Source organism: Dipodomys spectabilis, unplaced genomic scaffold, assembly GCF_019054845.1.
Source record: "Dipodomys spectabilis isolate Male_0828 unplaced genomic scaffold, ASM1905484v1 ptg000363l, whole genome shotgun sequence".
In the NCBI taxonomy this organism is placed as follows: Eukaryota; Metazoa; Chordata; class Mammalia; order Rodentia; family Heteromyidae; genus Dipodomys; species Dipodomys spectabilis.
Window position 1 is genome coordinate 5,351,933 of NW_024871040.1, and position 23,102 is coordinate 5,375,034.

Below are 23,102 nucleotides of genomic sequence, written 5' to 3' on the forward strand. Positions count from 1 at the left end.
GTTTTGAACGAACTGTCATGGTTTCGAAAGTCAAGCAACTTCAATGTAGGAATCTGCTGTATCCCTTGTGTGTGTGTGTGTGTGTGTGTGTGTGTGTGTGTGTTTTGTCGGTCGTGGGGCTTGAACTCTGGGCCTGGGCGCTGTCCTTCAGCTCTTCAGCTCAAGGCGAGCGTTCTACCATTTGAGCTACAGCGCCACTTACGGTTTTCTGGTGGTTTATTGGAGATAGGAGTCTCACAGTCTTTCCTGCCCGGGCTGGCTTTGAACCGTGATACTCAGATCTCAGCCTCCTGAGTAACTAGGATTACAGGTGTGAGCCACCAGCGCCCGGCTTTGTGTGTTTTTCTGTTGCAGAATTTCCTCATGTAATTTCAGCTGGCCTTGAACTTCCTGCATAGCTCAGGCTGATCTGAAACTTTTGACTCTCCTGTTTCTACTCCCTCGGTAATCTCCCCCTTCCCCCGCCAGTGTGTGCCAACCCTAGGGCCTTGTATTATAGGCAAGCATGGTATCACTGAGCACTGAATCTGCACTTCTTTTCAACAAACTGGAGACCTGCCCACCAGTAGGGCTTGGCAAGTCCTTAGATCAAGAGCATTTCCACTTGCCCCCTTCCCCCCAGACACTGGTCTTTTGTGTAAATGATGAGTCACTATACCAAGCAATGTCACATTATTTAAGACAAGACAATCTAGCTGTAAGGTCTGCACAGGGACACCTCCTTACCTCTTGGCTAAGTTTCCGCCCAGTATCTGTTACCTAGGTACCTGGCACACCTGGAAGCAGTCACCTTCCCCTCCTGCTAGGTCACATCCTGGCCACCTCTGGTAACACGCCTCCCATCTGACCATAGGAAGGTTCCAGACCCTGAGGTCACATCCAGAAGCAATGTGGCCACACTTCTTCCTGTCTCTGGCCTAGATAAGTCCTGGCTCAAGGGTGGGTTGCCGCGCTTCCTTTTTCAGCCATGTCCCTCCATCATACATGGCAGGGGCAGCAGTTCGGTAAATAAACTTCTTGTCTTGCCTGAATAGTGAGTTGTGTTCTCTTCATCGGCTACCTAATGAAATCTACCTATTTAATATACCTTGCACTAGCCAGTTACATATAGGAAATTTTAAGGATGGATATTGTAAGAACCTCCATGGAAAAGCAAGTGGGCAAAAGAGACTCCATCAACCTTTCTTGTCTGGTTAGGAGTCGATTTATTAGAAAATTTGCAAAAAAGAAGCCCATTACACAAGACTAATAGGTTGTGAGAGTCATGAGGACTGTGAGTTTGGAACCCAAGAGTTGGGTGAGGAGAAGATGGGTTAGGGTTAAGAAAAAGTATGGGACACCAAGGCTGCTCAGTACATGGATAACTAAAAAATAACTAGGGATTTCTCTCCCTGTAAGGATGTTCATGAAGCAACCCTGCACCCACCAGGGGGAGACAACATCACCTTAGAAAGAGGAGAGAGATTTGGTGGAGAGAGGCTGTTTCTGATCAGACATCACTTTACTGTCTGTGACATATGCTCACACCAAGAAGCAAGGAGCCTAACTCATGCCAGAATGAGGCAGGGCAACACTGGCGCTAAGGCACCAGTAGTTCAACTAACCTGGTTTGGGACAGGGGAGGTCAGAGAAATCTCCTAGAGAAGGGACATGGTGCTAAATGCTAGTAGAGGCATCAGGCAAAGAAGGTAAGGTGAAGATAATATGAGCAGAGGCCAACGTGATCAGGGGAGGGGTATGAAACTGAGGCAAGATAGACTAGGGGAAAACGAGGCATGGTAAATGGCTGCCAGGAATTTAAAAAACTCAAGCTTAAAGCTAGTTCATCTACTTCTCTTAAGATTAAGGGAACAAAATCATTTTAGGGGAAAATGAAGCAGGATAGACTTGAGGGAAATGAGGTATGGATATTCATCCATCTACTTCCCTTAAGCTTAAGGGACCAATGTCATTTAGGGGAAAATGAGGCAGGATAAACAAGAAAATGAGGCCTGGTGACAGCAACTCAGAAACATGGTATTGAGAAACACAGAAGCACTATCTTTGCTTCAGAGAGGACAGCAGGATGCATTCCTTCCTCAGACATACATTTCTCACCCTAATTAACATTTGTTTGACAGAATGTATGCCTTCCTGAGAAAAATGCTCCCCCAAAATGTAAGCAACCTCCTACCCAAAAGGTAGACAGACAAGAGAACAGGACACTTTCCTTATCTCAAGGATAGGCATCTGTTTTTATAGCAGCATGCATTCTTACCTGGAAGATATGCCCAAAACACCCAGGAACTCAGAAAGTGTTAACACCAAGAGTAATTACAACAAAGATAAAACATCTATCTTTATATAACTTTAAAGTCATACCCCTGCCTTGCCTTTACCAAATAAATAGTCCTAACAGCCAGGGAACTATGTGTCTCTTTGTTTTTCCACAAGAGCACCCACACTCTGTTAGAGTTTGCCCCTTTCGTTCTGTTTTTCCACTTTTTTTGTTTGTTTTTTTGGGTCCGGTCATGGGGCCTGAACTCTGGGCCTGGGCACTGTCCCTCAGCTCTTCAGCTCAAGGCTAGCGCTCTACCACTTGAACCACTGCGCCACTTCTGGCTTTTTTCTTTTTGCTCATGTGGTGCTGAGGAATTGAACCCAGGGCCTCAGGCATGCAAGGCAAGCGCTCTACCACTGAGCCATCTTCCCAGCCCCTTTTTCCACTTTTTTTTTGTTTGTTTGCCTGCTTGTTTACTTACTCAATAAAGCTCTGCCAAGTTTTATTTTTTTTACCACTGTGACTTGTCCAGAAATTCTTACTTTGTGATGCAAGTCAGGAACCCTAAGGAACAGGCCCTACTTTTAAAGGTACACTTCACTAACTTTAACCTGCATTGGTGACAAAATGAATATAACCAAAGGGGGAAGTTTGGAAGAATGGGGTTCAGTGACTTGCATTTTAGCCTCCCTGAAGTGAGGAACCACAGGAAATTTTCAAAAGAAGAGGAATGCAGCCTTGTGTTTACTAAAGCTATCCAACCAGGTCAAACTGGAACAGATGTTAAGAGTAAAATTGGTTAAGTACATAAAAGGAAAGTGGGCACGGTGCCTGGAAGGAACTGTTTACCAGAGAGTTCATGGACTTATCCTATTACAACCAGAGAGACAGGCAACTTTGTCTCTTTATTATGACAAATCATTGTTTTTCTGGATGGATCCACAGGTCCATACAAGTCATTCATTGCAACAAACTCTTCAATGAGTGCTTAAATGTCTCCTTCAAGGTAGGGTCCAATGGAGGCATGTCCTTGGCCTTCAAGACAACTTCGTGGGCCTCCTGGAAGAGGTCCTCTCCCACTGCAGCCTCCACACGCTGGCGCCATGCAGCCAGCTTGGGTCGGCTTTCAAACACCCGGCAGCCAGCACTCACCGGCTGTAGAGAAAAGGATCCAGGTAGAGTGGCTAGGTACAGCCAAACACAAGGCAACATGACCTGCCTTACAGTTTCTCCAAATGAATTTTAACATCTCCACCACGTGTCTAATGGGCTGGGTGGGGGGATAGTGTTAACCTCTTCTATGAGAAGCCATAGGAAGGCCTCTTATATCCCTATATAAGGAATTACAAAGACCCCCTTTTTTGTGCTGGAACTAGGGTTTGAATTCAGGACCTGAGTGTTGTCCCTTAGCTTTTTTTGCTCAAGGCTAGCACTCTACTACTTGAGCAATACCTCCATTTCTAGCTTTTTGGTGGTTAATTAGAGATAAGAGTCTCTTTGGAACCAGTGGCTCACACTCAAGAGGCTGAGATCTGAGGATCGTCCATGAGACTTATCTCCAACTACCCACCAAAAAGCCAAAAGTGAAGCTATGGCTCAAATGGTAGAGTACTAGCCTTGAGCAAAAAAGCTAAGGGATAGCATACAGGTCCTGAGTTCAAGCCCTGGTACTTGCACCAAACAACAACAAAAACATGATTTCACGAATGTGAAAGGGAAGTGTTTCCTGGTTATGTAGAAAATTGTCCATATGGCTTCATTCTAAGAAGCTTTACATTGAAACATTTCATTTAGAAGTCTGTACTTCCTTCAATTTGCTATAGTCTGCATTCACTGAGTTTGTATTGAGTTGGGCACCAGTAGCTCACACCTATAAACCCTGGGGGCTGAGATCTGAAGATTGTACTTTGAAGGCAGTGCAGGCAGGACAATCTGTGAGACTCTTATTTCCAATTAACCACCAAAAAGCTGGAAGTGGATCTGTGGCTCAAGTGGTAGAGTACTAGCCTTGAACAAGAAAGTTCAAGGACAATACCCAGGCCCTGAGTTCAAGGCCCAGGACCAGCAGAGAAAAAATAATATTTTGGATTTGTCTGCCTGAGAGAAAGGTCTCACAGACTTTCTTGATGGGGCTTGCTTTGAACGTCAATCCTCAGACCTCAGTCTCCTGAATAGTTTGGGATTACAAGTGTGAGCCACTGGTGCCCAGTTTGAAGATAACTTTTTATCTATGAAGGCTCATTTCATAGAGGATGAAATGACTCATGCAGAATCAACAGCAGGGACAAAGTCTTCCTCCTGGGATTCCCTATTTCACGAGAGCCACTCCTACTCCATGGCACTCACATGCATCAGCTCAGTGATGGCCACCAAATCAGCCACTGAGATATGGGGCCCAGTAAGGAAGGGCTGGTCCCGCAGGAATTTGTCCTCCAGAAGCTGCAGACACCTGTCCAGTTCAGCCAAAGTGCTTGTCAGTGTCTCAGGGGGTACAGTATGGCCCAGGAACACAGGGAACATCATCTGGAAAACCAGCAAGCAGATAGAGGATCAGACTCTGCCTAATGCTCATCCATTAGCATACTTCCATCCTATGTATCACAATCCTTCAGGTCTCCCTTGGCTCTTTTCCTGCATGAAGGCTTCCAAAGATTCTCACTTTCCTTATGATTCAGAATAAACACAAAGCCCTCCCAGTGCAGCAGCTATTCTGTACCCATTCTCTCCCTACCTTATTCTGCACCCGAGAATTCCCAAGTGGGACATGTCTATGAATCTCCTGGGATGTAGTTAAAGGGTATGTTCCTAAAACACCACAACTAGCAGTCTCTAGCACTCCAGGATTTGGTGTTCTGAAAGTTCCAGGTCTGAATGGAAATCTTTAAGCCGAAAGTACCACCCAGCACTGGTGGATCACACCTGTAAAATACTAGCTACTCAGGGAAGCTGAGATCTAAGGGTCACAATTCAAAGCCAGCCCAGGCAAGAAAGTCTGTGAGACTCTTATCTCTAATTAACCACCAGAAAACCAGAAGTGGAGTTGCGGCTCAAAGTGATAGAGTACCAGTCTTGAGCCCAAATTGCTCAGGAACAGTGCCCAGACCCTGAGTTCAAGTTCCATGACTGACAAAAATATACTATCCCTTTAGCATCTTGGGAGGTGTCCTGTTCTGGGACTCACCTTCTGCCACATGGCCCTGGTGCAACAACTCCGCAGGGATGTGTGCTGCCAGGACAAGTACTCATCCACACGGGCTCGGGCCTGCAGGTCCTGGGGGTACCAGTGGTCAGGGGCCTTGTACTTGCGGCTCAGATACAGCAGGATGGCCACACTAGGTGAAAGGGACAAGGGTGAAGGATGTGTTCCAGTCACTTTTCTGCCAGTTATTGAGACTGTTTCACTATTCACATGGTACAGAGGAGGAATGTGAGGCTCAGAGAGGCTAAGTGACAGCCAAGGTCACACAGCTCTGCCTCATCTGAATGAAAGGTAACAAAGGAGAAACAAAATCTCACGGATTTCAGAAGGAACCAGGGAATTTGGGAGAGGCTACTAGGAGGAAAGGGCAACTAGAATACCACTCCCCACCATATGTGCAGGAGGGACAGAATCAGGAGCATGGCCACTGTCCCCCCTCACACTCTACTGCAGCTGGGAGAGTCCTTCTGTGTAACAAGGGGCACTGCTTGCCACTCTGTACCACTTTCTTCCACCTGCTCCAAGCCTCCAGCAATCTCCCACAGGAAGCTCTTCCTGACCTACTCCTCTTGTATGTATCCTATCACATCTGTATGTGCAGCCTCCCCCCAGCTCCTCACGCCTCCCTGGATGTTGGACTCTTCATAAACCATAGGATCTGAAGCCACATGGCCCTGGGTGTGAATCTGATTCTCTATAGAGGCACTCTGTGGGCTTTGTAAAGAATAGTACCACCCTTTAGCCACCAACCTGTGGTCTGGCCTTGGCTCCCCTCTCGTCCCCTATGACCAATCCTTCTGCAAAGCCTTCAGTTTGACTTTGAATAGCATGCAGAGCAGCTATTTCCCCATCCTACATCACCACCATTGTGATTTGAGGTTCTAATACTTTGTACTTGGATTTCCATACCACTCCAGACAAATACTTTTAAACACAAGGATGATCACCACAGTCTTCCACTCAAAACCTCCAATGGCTCCATTCATACATAAGATTAATCAAAATCCTGCCACAAGTGCCCTCTGCTCCCTTTCCTCTTCCTCTGCTCCACTCTGGCCCTCTTGCTCTTTAGCTTGTTTCCCAGAATGGTGCACCTCATGGTCTTCACTTTTACTCTTCCTCCAATCAGAACATGCTTCCTACATACCACACAAGTCCTGTAGGCTTCTTTCTACTCAGTTCCAACTTGGTAGGTGGGCCTTTATCACTCACCCCAAATTACCCCCTCCCACCTGCCTACCTTCTCCACAGCAATCACTGTATGACCTACCACCTGTTTGTCAGCCCTCCCTCTATGTGAGCCCTATGAGGGCTTAGCCATATTCTCTGTTCAAGCCCCAGAGTCTGGATGGGGCTGGTGTTGATTTTGTATGTGGAAACCAAGACAGACAGACAGACACACACACACACACACACACACACACAACACACACACAATATTCATTAATGGGGCTTGAATTCAGGGCTTGGGCACTGTTTCTTAGAAGTTTTGCTTAAGACTGACATGCTACCATTTGAGCCACCGCTCCATTTCTGGCTTAATTAGAGATAAGAGTGTCATAGACTTTCTCCCGTAGGTTGGCTTCAAACCTCACTACTCAGATCTCAGCCTCCCAAGTAGCTAGGATTATAAGTGTAAGCCACCAGTGCCCAGCACCTGGTATTGATAGATGCTAAGCTCACTGAGGCTTAGTTCAACTCCCCAGGGAAACAGAATGTCCCCCAGGATCTACAAGAGAAGTAGTTTTCCATCTGCTTGGGGTCTGCTCTCCAACTTATACTCTCCTTCCTTCTGAGGCTTGGGTTACAGGGAAGGAGCCTAGCAGATAACTGGGACCTCCATCTAATACAAGTAACTCCCTTTGCCCAGGGAAGTTTCTTCATCTGTACAATTTAGCATGGCCTAGAATATGCCATCAACAACCCTTTTTAGCCCTAGATTCCCCTGCTAACTTCAGCCCATTCTCTACCCTGGGGCTGGTAAAAAAAAAAAACAAAAAACTTTGTATACACAAGCCCAGGCTCCAACCAGGGCTTGTGAACAATAGTGATTGTATACACAAAGTTCAACTGCAGGCTAGGGATTCATTACCTTTCAGCCAAGATGAAGTCCCCATCCTTCAAGGCTGGCACCTTCTTCAAAGGGTTCACCTGGGCAAAGGAATCAGTGTAGTGCTGGCCTGTGGGGGAGATCAGTGGGAGATAGGGAGAAGACCTTTGAGACTTGAGATATTTGCCTGACATTCCTCTAAACTGGTTTTTGTTTTGTTTTTTTGTTTTCCAGTTCTAGGGCTTGAACTCTGGGGCTGGGCACTGTTTCCAAGCTTTTGTGCTCAAGACTAGTGCTCTACCACTTGAGCCACAGCTCCACTTTTGACTTTTTGTAGTCAATTGAAGGGACTCACAGACTTTTCTGCCCATTTTGGCTTCAAACCTCAGTCCTCAGACCTCAGCCTCCTGAGTATCTAGGATTACAAGCATGAGCCATGATCACTCAGACCCTCTAGATTTTGATACCATGTTTTTTGTTTTTGTTTTTGTCCATTGTGGGGCTTGAACTCTGGCCCGGGGTGCTGTCCCTCAGCTCTTCAGTTCAAGGCTAGCACCCTATCACCTGAGCCACAGTGCCACTTCTGGCTTTTTCTATTTATGTAGTGCTGAGAAATCAAACCCAGGCAAGCACTCTACCACTGAGCCACCTTACCAACCTGATACTGTTTTCTTCAGGGAAGAGGCCACTGTGCTTGTCAGTGGATTACAGAGTCTGACCCTCATTAGAGATTTCCCCTCCTAGTTTCCCCAATGGGAAAGCCTAGCCCAAGCAGAAACTTAACTTGGCTTTGGAGGGAGAGGGATTCTTTCACACTATGATCTATACCCAGACAGTTCTGTCCATCTCTGAGTTTGAACTCAGTTCCACTTTGTGTCAAAACCTCAAAGTTCCCACCTCATTTGGAGTTCCAAGGTTTGACTCATTTTTGCATAACCCATCCCTAAGCCCAGGCAAGTACTGGGGGGTACATTAGGTACTCGTGTGTGTATGTGTATGTGTGTGTGTGCGTGCGCACGCACCTCAGTTGAGCCAGGCTCCAGTTTGACCAATAGGCCCAGTAGATGGCTTCTTTTGCCTTGGCCTGAGTGGACACTGTCACTCCTGCCCATTCTCCCTACACAAACTGCCTGTGTCCTGTTCCTTTCCTGCCCAGGCGACTCAAGTTGGGGCTACTACAGACATCCAGTAGGAGGGTTCAGCGGAGCAAGGGGTATTCTGGCCGGTCTAAAGGGCTCTGGATTCTGTGCCTGCCCTACTGTCCAGCTATGGCCCTGCTTGATTCTACTCCAGCTGTTTTTCCAGGCTAGCCAGACTAGCAATACTACAGCTCCAAGTGAGGGCGCTGGCCTCCAGTGAGTGGAACCTCCTAGTCTCCTAGTCCCAAGAGCAATCAGAAGCAAGAAAAAGCAACTATGTCCAAAGTGGAAGGAACTTAGGCTGGAATAGGCAGGGAAAGACTCCTGAGTGGTAACACCCTGTTAAAACAATGCGTCCCTGCTTGAGGCTGGACGTCTGGCATGTTCACAAGGGGATGCCGACAGGTGAAGTCCACTTGCACACCCGGGGCCCAAGACTCCCCAGCCCGCCCGCTGGGCTCACCTTTGAGCAGCTCCACTGTTCGCAGCTGGAAAGGGATGCCGTTCTTCTTCGCGAAGATGTACACAGCACGGCAGGGCTGGGATAGCAGGTCTAGATAGAGCTCTAGGACCATGGCAGGAACAGCGGTGCCGGCGGCTGGCAGACCAACGAGGCTGGCCGGGCGGGCAGACAGGCAGGAACGGCTGGTGCTGGAGCTCACAGCCGCAAGCCCCAAACCCACCCTCCACTACGCCCTCCTCTGCTCATTGGATGGCTCCGGAGAACTTTGAGCCAATCAACGGCGCCCCTCCCATATGCTCTCCCTCTCAGAGAAAGCGAGCAGGAAAAATCGGCGGAGGTGGGGTGGGTGGGGGGGGGGGGGGGAGGGGAGGGGTGGATCCCTGTACACCAGTGCAAGCCTCACTGCTCAATCAGGCCACTTCCCCGGACTTTGATTTCCTCGGTGATCAAATCGGATATGGACGAGGGCGCTTCCAACACAGACCCTCACAGAGTTGAGGATGAAAAAGAAGGGTCGTTTTTCAGCTCCACTCTCCCCCAGTCTCCGGGAGAGGGCTCAGAGAGGAGTGGCATCCAAGTCCCTGGGAACAAAAGGAAGCGCAGCTGCCTTCCCCGCCCCCACCAGTGCCTGGGCTCAGCGCCAAGGACGCGGGCTGGGGAGGATCTCTGGCTCCGTGCTCTGCAAAGGCCAAATCAACACCCCACAAAGGAATCAGCTATTTCCCCCCCCCCCCCCCCCCCGCAAATCCTGAGGTCAGGTGCTTCTCCAGAGTTCCCTTTCCACCGGTGCTTTTTCCTGCTTCTAATTGCTTTTGGGGCTGGGAGTTTCCACCCGCCTGCAATTGGACAAAACTCCACCTCCTTTATAGGCTCAACTCCCTTCAATTGCAGTTCTGGGGCTCCTGATGCCTGTGGCTATAACATACCCATTTTCCAAGAGAGCCTTTGGGATGAAAAGGACTCCTCCCTAAATATGAAACTCAGATAATACCCCTTGGCCACAGGATAGGTTATATAGGGAAGCTGGAGGGTACCTTTGACTTCTTAGTCCTAAATGTACCCTTTTAAGGAAGACCTAGCAGAGTATCCTCTTGCCAGTGTGGAAGCTTCAGACCTCTCCAGAATGAGAAGAGATATATTCTTTTCTTCTTCCTCTTCTTCTCCTTCTCCTTCTTCTTCTTCCTCTTCCTCTTCTTCCCCTTCCCCTTCTCCTTCTCCTCCTTGCTTCTTCCTCTTTTTCTTTTTGGTCGCTCCTGGGGCTTGAACTCAGGGCCTGGGCACTGTCTCTGAGCTTCTTTTTGCTCCTGGCTAGCACTCTACCACTTGAGCCACAGTGCCATTTCCAGCTTTTGCTGTTTATGTGGTACTGATGAATTGAACTGAGAAGCGTGATATATATAACCAGATAGACCTGTATTTGCCATTTTGTATTAGACCTGCTTGAAGAATGCAGCTGCTATTCTACCGGCACTTGAGCCCCCGACACTCCTGGATCTGGAGCTGAAATTAACGACCCTCTGGCAGGGAGTACCTGACAAAGTACCTGACACATTCCAGACCACTTTCCCCAGGCCTAGGACTGGAGATAGTGGCTGCCTGGCAACTACTTCCCCCCGGGTCAGGGTCAGAGATAGTGGCCATCTGGCAACCACTTCTAAATTACCCTAGAAGTACCCTCTAATTAGTTTAGAGTACAATAGCTCGCTAGCCTGACCAATTATTAGCCCCAACTCTCCCCCCCTTTGTACTGTGCCAATCATCCACTAGAATTATGATTTAAATTTCCTGCGTGGTGTATTGATTCGTTGCCAATACATACTGAGGCCTTACCCCTACCAAAGAACATATAAAAAGTGCTGTAACCCTGTGCTGGGGGCCTCTCTCTGCACTCGGACATCAGTGCACAGATGGGTCCGTGCTCGAGCTCGTCAATAAACGACTCATTGCCGCTTGCATTGACCTTTGGTCCCTGGTGGTCTTTTTGGGTGCTTCAAGTCTCTGGGCATTACAGAACCCAGGGCTTCATGCATGCTAGGCAAGCACTCTACCACTGAGCCACATTCCCAGCCAGGAGACATATTCTTTACACACACACACACACTCAGTTTTCCACAACTCACCTTTGCCACCAATTATTTCAACACCTAATCTCCCAGCTTACACCTGGCTGCCTACCAGTCCACCTTCCAACAGCAATCTAAAATACAATCTAAGCACTTTATCTCTGTTTACAGTTTACATTTAAGCCCCTGCTGGAATGGGTCTGGATTAGGAGAATACTATAGTCTGGATTTTCTTTTTTGGTCTCCTGACCAATTCTCAAGGATAGATACAGGACAGAGAGGGAGCTTAACAGTACTTTGACCAAAAGGAGCATATAGCCAGGTATGGTGGCTCATGTCAAGGACAAGGAGGAGGAGGAGGAGGAGGAAGAGGAGGGTAGCGGAAAGCGGCTGGGTGCTTAGCAAGCAGAAAGCCTACCCCCATCCCCACAAGAGAAATGGCATATTCTGGGATGCTGATTGTCCAAATAAGCAATCACCATGCTGTAGCCTACACATGACATGCTTGCTTGCTCATCCCTGTCTGAAAAATCTCAAGAACCGGAAGGCTTGGGAGTATGTATGTTTTACTATTGGCAATCATTAAGAGAAAGCTGATCCTCCCAAAGGAAGTTCTGGGAAAAGGGCTCTCTTTCAGATAGAAACCAAGACAGAGAAATACAGAAAAGAGGGTGGTCGAATAAATGACACACAAGCATAAATGCCACACAAACAGAGGTATGGGCTGTGCCCAGATTTATTACTCAAACTTAAAAAGAAGTTCAGTGATCTAAGATCTGGATGTGAGCTGTTATTATGGCTTTCAGACAGCCTTGGGGATGGGCATGGAATCTTGGCCTGGAGGATCAAGGTGCAGTTCAACAGAGCAAGTCACTTTTGTGGGACAATGGACTGCCATGGGCAATGCAGGGGTGGGTGAGATTTCTGAGCTCAGCGGATCATGGCCAGCACCCCAGGCATCATTTTCTGCTTTAAGGTGAGGTTGGCAGGAGAACAGTTCTTAACATTCAGGATGACCTCATGAGCCTCCCTGAAGAGTTCCTCCCCTACTGCTGCCTTCACTCTCTGACTCCACGCAGCCAGCTTTGGATGACCTTCAAACACTTGGCAGCCAGCACCCACAGGCTGTAGTAAGAAGGGGATGTAAAAGGGACTGTGAGGGAAACCAAAGACAGGCATGGAAACTCAAGAGATCCAGGAGTTCTCACACATAATTGCATATACATAGGTAGGTGGAGGCAGCATAAAACAAAACTTCAAACTGGGTACTGGTGGCTCAGACTAGTAATCCTAGCTACTCAGAAAGTTGAGATCTGAGAAATCCAATTCAAAGCTACCTTGGGTAGAAAAGCCCATGAGATTCTTATCTCTGGTTAACCAATTAAAAGCCAAAAATGGAGCTTTGGTTCAAGTGGCAGAGTGCCATCCTTGAGTGAAAAAGCTAAGGGAAAACACCTGGACCCTGAGTACAAATCTCAGTATGGGCACAAAAACAAAACAAGAAAAAAACAGGACTTCAGTTCGTAGTCAGAGCAACCTTTACCTAGTAGGCCCACCCTCCCAGAAGTACTCACATGCATCAGTTCCGTTATGGCTACCAGGTCAGCCAGGGAAATGCAGTTCCCAGCAAGAAAAGCTTTGTTCTGGAGGAACTTGTCCTCAAGCAACTGCAAAGTCATGTCCAATTCTGCAAGAGTGGCTGCTAGTATCTCTGGAGCTACTTGCTCCCTCAGGAAGACAGGTAACATCACCTGGTGGGTGAGCAGGCAAAGTGAGAAATGAGGAGTTAAGTCCAGCCTTCTGAACAGTAAGGTAAGACCCTTAACATTACTGTAGCTGCCTTTTGCTTCTTCAGTGGCCTGGCAGGGAGATTCTCAAGGGACAACTTTTTATAGAAGGATTCCTGCTTTCCCCTGTGTCTGATTGCCCTAAGCCTCAGGACATCAGACAGAATGACTCAAACCTCTTTGAAGGCTCACCTGTAATCCTAGCTACTCAAAAAGATGAAAATCTGAGGAGTGGTTGAAAGCCAGCACAAGCACATTAATTGAAGAGATTTTTATCTTCAGTTAATCAGCAAAAAGCTGGAAGTGGAACTGTGGCTCAGCACTAGTCTTGAATGGAAAAAGCCAAGTTCAATCAAGCCTTGAGTTCAATCAAGCCCAAGTACCAACACACACACACACACACACACACACACACACACACACACACACACACACACTCTCTTTGAAAATGACTCAAATAGGGACCTCAACAATGGATCTAATATTGTGGAATTAGAAATTAGCCAACAAACTAAAATGTTATTTCATGATGAGAGTGAGATTATTTCATCTTTGTACAATCAAAACACAGTAAACTCAAGATGTATGAGGCTGCTGCAATAGAACACAGCAAACTATTCACAGTAAACTTTCTTTTGGAGGTGCTACTGAGGCTGGAACTCAGGGCTGGGCACTATTCTTTAGCTATTTTACTCAAGGCTGGTGTTCTACCACTTGAGCTGCAGCTCCACTTCTAGCTTATCTTTTTGCCAGTGCTAGGGCTTGAATTCTGTGTGCTATCCCTGAGCTTCTTTTGCTGTACCACTTGAGCTGGGGTTTTTCCCTGGGATTAATTGGAGAGTCTCACAGACTTTTCTGCCTTGACTAGCTTTAAACCTTGATCCTTAAATCTCAGCCTCCTGAGTAGCTGGGATTACAGGCATGAGCCCTTAGTACCCAGTTACGTCTAGCTTTTTGGTGGTTAATTGGAGTTAAAAGTTTCACAGAGCCAGGAGCCAGTGGCTCACGCCTGTAATCCTAACTACTCAGGAGGCTAAGATCTGAGGATCATTGTTCAAAGCCAGCTCGGGCAAGAAAGGCAAGAGAGACTCTTATCTCCAATAAACCACCAGAAAAACCAGAAATGGCACTGGCTCAAGTGGTAGAGCACTTGCCTTGAGCTGTAGAGCCTAGGGATAGCGCCCAGGCCTAGAATTCAAGCCCCACAACTGACCCCCCAAAAAAGTTTCACAGACTTCCAGCCTAGGCTAGCTTCAAACTGTGATCCTCAAGATCTCAGTAGTTAGGATAACAGGCACAAGACACTGGCCATGCCCAACTACAGCAAACCTTTTTTTTTTTTAAATAAGGAAAGAGTCCACTCTAAAATAAGATATTATCATTTCAAGTCAATGTACTGTACATAGTTACATTGTTATACTTGTATGTGTGTCGGTGTGTGTGTGCACGTATGTGTGCACGCATGTGTGCTGGTCCTAGGGCTTGAACTCAGGGCCTGGGCTCTGTCCCTGAGCTATTTTGTTCAAGGCTAGTGCTCTACCACTTGAGCCATAGGTCCATTTCCAGGTTTTTGTTAGTTAATTGGCAATAAGAATCACATGGACTTTCCTGCCCAGGCTGGCTTTGAACTTCAATCCTCAGATCTCAGCCTCCTAAGTAGCTAGAATTATAGGTGTGAGCTTCTAGTGCCTGGAGCATTGTTACACTTTTATATCTTTGCACACACATGCAACACATGTGTAATACACTAACCTGTGATATTACAATGCCTAGTGTTACTAGGTGGCCACAATTTTTCAGCTCGCTTATACCTTTATCACTTGTGTAACCCATTGTTGACTAAAATGCTATTACTAAAGTAGCTGTTTCTATTTGGTAGCTTCTTTCTCCTGAATTTAAAATCAGAATGTCTTACACTATAAGCAACTAGAAAGATTTTTTTGGAGGTAGAGAAGAGTTTAAAACACACATTTTAAGCCAGGTGCTGGTAGCCAAAATACCCTTTGGCTGTGAGCCAAAATAAACATTCTCTTTATAAGGTAATAACCTCAGGTTTTGATTACACTAACCAAAAAACAAGCCCCCTTTCCCCCCCCCCCCAAAAAAAAAAAACACCTACAAAAAACAAGCCAGTTGCTGGTGGCTCACACCTGTAATCCTATTAGTCAGAAATCTGAGATCTGAGGATTACAGCTTGAAGCCAACCTGGCCAGGAAAGTTCCTATGAGACTCTTATAACCACTCAAAATCTAGAAGTGGTGCTGTGGCTCAAGTAGTAGAATGCTAGCCTTGAGTACAAAGAAGCTCAGGGACAGTGCCCAGCCCTGAGTTCAAGCCCCACAACCACCACCACTAACAACAAAAAACTAATTAACAGAAATTTCTTAAAGATAGAGTCTGTGTAAGGTATTTTGAAAGTAAAGATTGCAAAGGTTTGTTATAGGAGTTGGTGTCTGGTCATTGGTGCAGGTAACTACTGCAAGCAGCCTCTCAGGAATACTGCAAGTTTGAAATTTTTCTTCCAGTAAATCCTATTACCAGTCTACGTGTTGGAACGTCTTGTGATAAGAATGGACACATGGGTTGGGAAGGTAGCTCAGTGGTAGAGTACTTGCCTGTACATGCACGAGGCCCAGGGCTCATTTCCTTAGTACCACATAAGCAGAAAAAGCCAGAAGGGGCGCTGTGGCTCAAGTGGTAGAGCACTAGCCTTGAGCTGAAGAGCTGAGGGACAGTGCCCAGATCCAAAGTTCAGGCCCCATAACTGGCAAAAAAAAAAAAAAAAAGACAAAGATACATGAGTGCTCCTTTTTCATGGCCTCTCTTGACTCCATTTTGTTAGTTTGACTTAAGTAACTCCATTTTGGTACCAATAAGTTTTGTGCTTCCTCCTTTCACCAGATATTTCTATGGAAACATCACTGATAAGTTATTTTGAAGTCTTGGTGCCAGGTTAGATTAGTTTGGTCTGGTCTCATGGTGGAGGGAGGAGTCAGTACAAATTATTTTAGCCACATTCAGGGGCAAGAGAACTTTTTAGGTCAAGTGTCCCTAGATTTCACTATGAAGTTTAATTTTTTTCGTATTCTGTTAGGCATTGGCTATCATATCAAAGTCTTGAGCCAGGACTTTTACTGTTAAGTATTACACTTGTGCAGAAATTGGATAGGTAAGACATACAAAATTTTAAGGGGATAACGTAGCATAAACATAATAGAACAGTGAAAGTTTGCTTGAGTTTTGAACCATAAACCTAGACCTGAAAGTAAACAACTGAACAAATGGAATCAATCATTGAACAGGGGGAGTTTTGTTGCGATGTCTTGAGATGTCTGTTTTTTAGTTTTTAGTTTTAGTTATTAAGGTATTGTATAGAGGGGTTACCATTTCTTTTTTTATTTTTCATTTTTTGTTGGTTGTAGGGCTTGAATTCAGGGTCTGGGTACTGCCCCTGAGCCTCTTTGTGCTCAGGCTAGCATTCTACAACTTGAGCCACAGTGCTACTTCTGGATTTTGAGTGGTTAATTGGAGATGAGAGTCTCACGGGGACTTTTATGTTCTGGCTGGCTTCTTTTTTTTTTATTTTATTTTATTTTATTTTATTTGAGAACATACTGTACAGAGGGGTTACAATTACATGGGCAAGATAATGGATACATTTCTTACCAAGCATTGCAGCCTCCTCCTTTGTTTACCCTTCACCTCCCTTCCCAGCCTCTCCCCTCCCCGCCTCTGGCTGGCTTCTAACAGCAATCCTCAGATATCAGCCTCCAGAGTAGCTAGGATTGTGGGCATGAACCATCAGTGCCCAGATGGTAACCATTTCTTAAGTCAGTTAATGAGTACATTTCTTTTTTGTTTTCTTTTCTTTTTTTGGTTGATCATGGGGCTTGAATGCTGGGCCTGAACACTGTCCCTCAGCTCTTCAGCTCAAGTCTAGCGCTCTACCACTTGAGCCACAGTGCCACTTCTGTTTTCTGGTGGTTTATTGGAGATGTGAGTTTCACAGCTTTTCCTGCCTGGGCTGGCTTTGAACCACGATCCTCAGACCTCAGCCTCCTGTGTAGCTAGGATTACAGGCATGAGCTACCAGTGCCCGGCTTGGAGTACATTTCTTTTTATGAACAAGGCCACCCCTTTACATTCTCCCAGTTTCCTTCTTCTGTCCCTGCCTACAAGTTGCATGGGTCATTTCCCACAATGTACTTTTATTTGCTTACTAGGGCTTAAACTCAGAGCCTTGCACTACTGCTTAGTTTTTAAGCTCAGGGCTGGGATTCTACCACTTGAGTCCTACCTCCACTTTCAACTTTATTGTGGTTTATTGGAGATAAAATTTGTCTGCCCAGTCTAGCTTTGACCTGAGACCCTCAGAGCTCACTCCCTGAGTAGTGAAGATTAAATGTGAGCCACCAGCACCCAACATTTTTCTTTTTCATTCTTTTTTTGTGTGTGTGATGGTATTGAGGCAAACTCAGGGCTTGGACACTGTTTCTTAAGTTTTTTGGCTCAAGGCTAGGCCTCTACCACTTGATCTACATCCCCACTTCCAGCTTTTTGCTGATTAGTTGGATATAAAAGCCTCATAGACATTCCTGCCTAGGCCAGTTTTGTACCTTGATCTGAGGATCTCAGTCTCTTGAATGGCCAGGTTTGTTGTTGTTGTTGTTTGTGGTGGTACTGGAATTTATAGGACATGTGCTTGCGAGGTAGACACTCCAATGGAGCCACACCTCCAGCTCAAAGTATTTCAATGTCTACTCTTCTTTTATATACAACCTCTGGTACACAATAATAACTTATGAAACATGTACATCAGCAGGAAAGTAACCAGACACTGGATACTGGCTCATGCCAGTAATCCCAGCTACTCAAGGAGGCTGAAATCTGAGGATCACAGTTCAAAACCAGCCTGGGCAGGAAATTTTGTGATACGCTTGTCTCTAATTAGCCACCAAAAAATTAGGAGTGGAGCCGTGGCACAAGATGTAGATCACTAGTCTTGAGTACAAAATCTCATGGACAGTGGCCAGACCTTGAGTTCAAGCCCCACAACAAGAAAAAAAGAAAGGAAAAAGGAGGAAGAAGAAGAGATGGAAGAAGAGGAGAGGAAGGAAGAAGAAGAGGAGGAAGAAGAAGAGGAAAAAGAGGAAGAAGAGAAAGAGGAAGAGGAGGATTAGGAGGAAAATATGACCCATAATCAATAGGAAAAAATCAATAGAAACAGAACCACAGAAAATTCGTGTTAAAATTAGTTAACAAAAGATAAATGTTTTTTAAAGAAAAAATGGGCAAATCTCAGAAGAGAAATGGAACTCTGTAAAAATGATCAAATGGAATTTCTAGAAATGAAAAATACCTATCTCAAATAAAGAATATATTAGATGGGCTTCACAGAAACCCAGGAAATAACAGACGGACTGGCGAAGTCAAAAACAGTAGTAAATAGGACTGGAGGCATGGCTCAGTTATAGAGCATCTGCCTAGCAAGTGCAAGACTCTGAATTCAAATTCCAATATTGGAAGGAGGAAGAGGCAGAGGAAAAAAAGGAGGAGGAAGAGAAAAAAAGAGGAGGAAGAGGAGAAAAGAGTAAGAAGAAGAGGAAGAAGATCCAAATTGAAAAGAATTAATGTTGCCTGAGCCCCTGACTGTCCCTCCCACCTTTCCAAACTCACCTTATGCCACAAGGCCCGGAGGCAGTTTCTCCTCAGGGTTGTATGCTGCCATGCCAGGTACTCATCCACACGGGCACGGGCCTGCAGGTCCTGAGGGTACCAGTTGTCTGAAACCTTATATTTATGTGCCAGGTAGAGCAAGATGGCCACACTGTGTGGGTGTTGGGGTGGGGGGATGGGGAGAATATCATAATGGGTAAATGAAGAACTAGGGACTTGATCTTCCTAACAACCTGCCTTCATTTTCCAAACAGAGAAAGCAATCTTTGAAAGGGGAAGGGATTTGCTCTTGATGACAGAGATGAGAGGCTTTCTGAGGCTAGTAAATAATCAAATTCACCTTGTTGACCAGACAATATTCTGTAAGAGTGACTCATCAAGTGTCAAGTGGTCATTTCTGGTCAGAGGAATAGGGAGAGCTTCTTGGAGGAGATGGCATCCAAGCGGAGCCTGGATGATCTGTGGATCATGCCAGTCTGTATCTACTCTCATCCTCTGGCATTCAGACCAACCTCAGATGGCCTGATATTTCAACACTGCCTGATGAATTGCAATAGCAGACAGGCAGAGGCCTGGGCTCCAGCCACAACTTTCTTTCTTCTTCTTCTTCTTCTTCTTTTTTTTTTTTTCCAATCCTGGGGCTGAACTCAGTCTGGGTGCTCTCCCTGAGCTCCTTTTGCTCAAGGCTAGCACTCTACCACTTGAGCCACTTCTGTTTTTTTTCTGTGGATGTGGTACTGAGGAATCAAATCCAGGGTTTGGTGCATGCTAGGCAAGCGCTCTACCACTAAGCCACATTCCCAGCTCCCCGGCCCCAACTTTCTGTGGGATGGCCAAGAAGCCTTTAACCTCTGAGCACTTTTGTTTCTTTGTAACAGGCAGGGCCAGATGGTGTCAGCATCCCTAGTCCTGATTACCTCTCAGTCAAGATGAAGTCCCCATCCTTCATGGCTGGCACCTTCTTCAGGGGGTTCACCTGGGCAAAGGCATCACTGAGGTGCTGGCCTGCAGATAGCCCCGCATGAGAGAGTTGGGAGTAGAATAACCAAGTCTTCTGTGTAGTCTGGCCTACTCCCAGTTCCCAAATTCATGACTCCTCTCCCCACCGGTTACTGGAATGGGAAAGGCTGTGGGCTACTATGGGAGAAGGGGTGTGGGATGCTCTGGTGCAAAATAAACGTCCACACTCTTTGCCTCATTAAGAGACTTGCCTCACTTACAGTTCTGAGAGACACAGAGGCCTCTGAGACTCAGGCCTCTGTTTGGGCTTATATGTGTAGTTTTTATTTGCTCCCACAGATGCAACCATAGAGACACTGAGAATACTTGTCTCACTGCAGCTTTGTTCTGTGCTCAGGGACTTCCCATTACCCTTGGAAGCTCCTCAAAGTCATACACAATTGCCTTTTCTCTCTTGCCTCCTGGCCACCCTCTCATTACCCCTCCCTTGGGTAGATCCTTCCCCTAGGAACTGTCGGCTGCATCCCTGTATTTGGCAGCAAACTTGGATATCCCCTTGACCCTGGGGCCCTCTCTTCGGTCCTATTAGCCAAGGGCAATCTCTGTGGTGACCAGAAACAGGATGGGAGATATGAAGTTTTGATAGAGGAGTAAACAGAAAGTCAAAAGGCACAAAGGCTGGAGAGGGCCCACCATGGTGGCAGGTGCACTGAGTAGAAAGTTTAGCTAAGTAGTGTCCATTTTCCTATTCAGCAGCATCAAGATGGGCATTCTGCTGCCAACTGGCTGCCACCCCATTCTACCACCCCCCCCCCCCATCAGCTGCCATCCCCTCCTACCACTCTGATTCGCCTACCCCCTCCAGCTGTGTCCTTTCGGGACCTAGGCAGCCTGCCAAAGAAACAAACATCCTGCGCTTATAGTCCAGAGTTCACCAAGCCCTGCCTTGGGGGTAAAGGGAGCTCCTGTTTCTAGAAATTTCATGGGGGCAGCTGCCCTCCCCAGTAGGATAACTGAGGAAAGAGGCAAGCCAGAGGAACAAAGGGGTAGATCATCAGAACTAGCATAGGGCAGAAGTGCATGACTGGAAAGCCAGACCTTGGCTAGAAAGCCAGTAACCTAAGCACAGCAGACCACAAAGGAGCGGCCTGGCTGTCACAATCTGTACACTTGATCCTCTAGCCCGTCTTCTCCCACCACCTCTTCTCCGGAGGCCCAGGCCACACCCAATTGTGCTGGTCTAGGCTTCTCTTTTCCTGTCCTCCCGGTTTCTCTTTTCATGCCCCTCCTCCTCCTTTCTCTTCAGCTGAGCCCTTGTTGTCCGTTTCAAGCAACAGAAAGGTGTGGGGGAATCATCTTGAATCTTGTATCCACCTGGTGGTTCACCTTTCTCATTTTGTCTCCAAATCAGATCAGCAAAGGCTCCAGAAAGTAGGTAGCACTAGAAGAGATTCCCTAAGCTTTTTGCTTCCCAGTCTGACCCTCCCCTCCTCGGGCCTCCCAACCCACCTTTGAGCAGTTCCACAGTGTGCTGCTGGAAGGTTATGCCATTCTTCTTGGTGAAGATATAGATGGCTCGGCAGGGCTGGGACAGCAGGTCCAGGTAGAGTTCCAGGCCCATGGTTGGAGAGAGAACCGGAGACTCACAACCAAAACGCAGGCTGCTGGCTAGGGGCTGGGATTAACCCAGCTGTGGCCACACCCCATTGGGAGGCCCCAGGCTCTGGACACTTTCTGACTGCTTTTTGACCACCAGGGAAGGAGTGGAGTTTCTGGAGTCTCAACCCTAGCACATCAGAGATCATTTTCCCTGCAGGATGCAAGGGAGATAAAAGAGGTCCTAGTCTCAGTGACTGGCTTATTTGATTTTGCATAATGTCTTCAAGGCATATTCTTGTCTCTGTGAGTGTCAGAATTTCCAACTATCTCCATTTTACAGGCACTACATGATGATGATAGACCCAGAAAGTCTGACTGGAGAATCCATCCTCTACCAACTCTCCAAAGATCCTGGTGCCAGCAGGGGGTAAAGCTTCAATGCATTTTCAGCATTTTGTGATCACTCCAAAAGCACTGGCAGGAAATAGATGGTGATTTTCTGCTCCGGACAGTGCTAGCCTCTGAATCACATTCCCTAGAGGGTTTAGTCTTAAGTATGCTGTTACATAATATCCTATCCATGGAGTCATTGGTAAACAATAGACATTTTTTTCCCCCAGTTGTGGGGCTTGAACTCTGGCCTGCTGGCTGTCCCTGAGCTCTTCAGCTCAAGTCTAGTGATCTACCACTTGAGCCACAGCACCACTTCCAGTTTTCTGGTGGTTAATTGGAGATTAGAGTCTCTCGGACTTTCTTGCTGGGGCTGGCTTTGAACCACGTTCCTCAGATCTCAGCCTCCTGAGTAGCTAGGATTATAGGCATGAGCCACCGACAATGCCAGGGTAACAATAGACATTCTTGCGCACACTTTGGGAGGCTAGTGAGTCCCAAGATCCTTTAGCCAATTCAGTGTCTACTAAAGACTCACTCTCTGCTTTGAGGATAGCATTTCCTTGTTGTGTCCTCGTAGTGTGGTAGGGTCACAGCAGCCCCTTTCAAACTTCTTTTTTGAGAGAGGCCAGAGGAGCCTATACTGGAGCTTGAACTCAGTGTGTAGGTGCTGTCCCTGAGCTTTTTGTGCTTCAACCCACCTCTGGCTATTTTGGTAATTAATTGGAGATAAGTCTCAGACATTCCTGACCTAGCTAACATCTCAATTCTGGGATCCTGAGTAGTTAAAATTAAGGGGTGAACTACTAGTGGCTGGCTTAATATTTACTTTCTGGAAACAGAGAGGATCCAAGATGACTACCTGCTCCCACATTAGGCTCTCCGCACATGTGTGTGTATATCTGTGTATATGTACATACACGTTTATGTGTGTGTATATATACACACACACACACACACACACATATGTACACACATATATAGTGCTAGTCCTGGGGCTTAAACTCAGGGCCTGGGTTCTGTCCCTGAGTTTCTGTTTGCTCAAGGCTAACACTACCACTTGAGTCACAGCTCCATTTCTGACTCTGTGTGTGTGTGTGTGTGTGTGTGTGTGTGTGTGTAGTGGGGCTTGAACTCAGAGCCTGAACACAGTCCCTGAGCTTTTTCTCTCAAGGGTAACATTCTTACTACTCTGAGTCACAGCACTTCCAATTTTCTAGTGGTTAATTGGAGGTAAGAGTCTCATGGGCTTTCCTGCCCAGGCTGGCTTTGAACCATGATCCTCAGATCGCAGCCTTCTGAGTAGCTAGGATTGTAGCCATAAGCCACCAGCCTTTTTTTTTTTTTTAGTAGTTTATTGGAGATAAGAGTCTTACACACTTTCCTACCTAGGCTGGCTTTGAACCACAATCCTCAGATCTTGGCCTTCTGAGTAGCTATAAGATCTCTGCTTATATTAACTATCCCTGACTTCACAGTCATGCTGGTTGTTCCACTTCTTTATTAGGCCAAGGAA

At 46.6% G+C, this 23,102-nt stretch overlaps 2 protein-coding genes across 2 annotated transcripts; both read right to left on the bottom strand.

Moving 5' to 3' along the window:
* Nucleotides 1-3,146: 3,146 nt before the first annotated feature.
* Nucleotides 3,147-9,307, bottom strand: LOC122095930 (glutathione S-transferase theta-3). Its single transcript, XM_042666260.1, has 5 exons — nt 9,112-9,307; nt 7,552-7,639; nt 5,442-5,592; nt 4,607-4,783; nt 3,147-3,415 (listed from the first exon to the last, which is right to left on the bottom strand). The coding sequence occupies exons 1-5, from the start codon at nt 9,221-9,223 to the stop codon at nt 3,221-3,223; spliced, it is 723 nt and encodes a 240-aa protein (XP_042522194.1). The 5' UTR covers nt 9,224-9,307; the 3' UTR covers nt 3,147-3,220.
* A 2,579-nt stretch (nt 9,308-11,886) lies between these two features.
* On the bottom strand, nt 11,887-21,261 carry LOC122095972 (glutathione S-transferase theta-1-like). Its single transcript, XM_042666326.1, has 5 exons — nt 21,107-21,261; nt 19,555-19,642; nt 18,638-18,788; nt 12,749-12,925; nt 11,887-12,299 (listed from the first exon to the last, which is right to left on the bottom strand). The coding sequence occupies exons 1-5, from the start codon at nt 21,216-21,218 to the stop codon at nt 12,105-12,107; spliced, it is 723 nt and encodes a 240-aa protein (XP_042522260.1). The 5' UTR covers nt 21,219-21,261; the 3' UTR covers nt 11,887-12,104.
* Between the last annotated feature and the right edge of the window lie 1,841 nt (nt 21,262-23,102).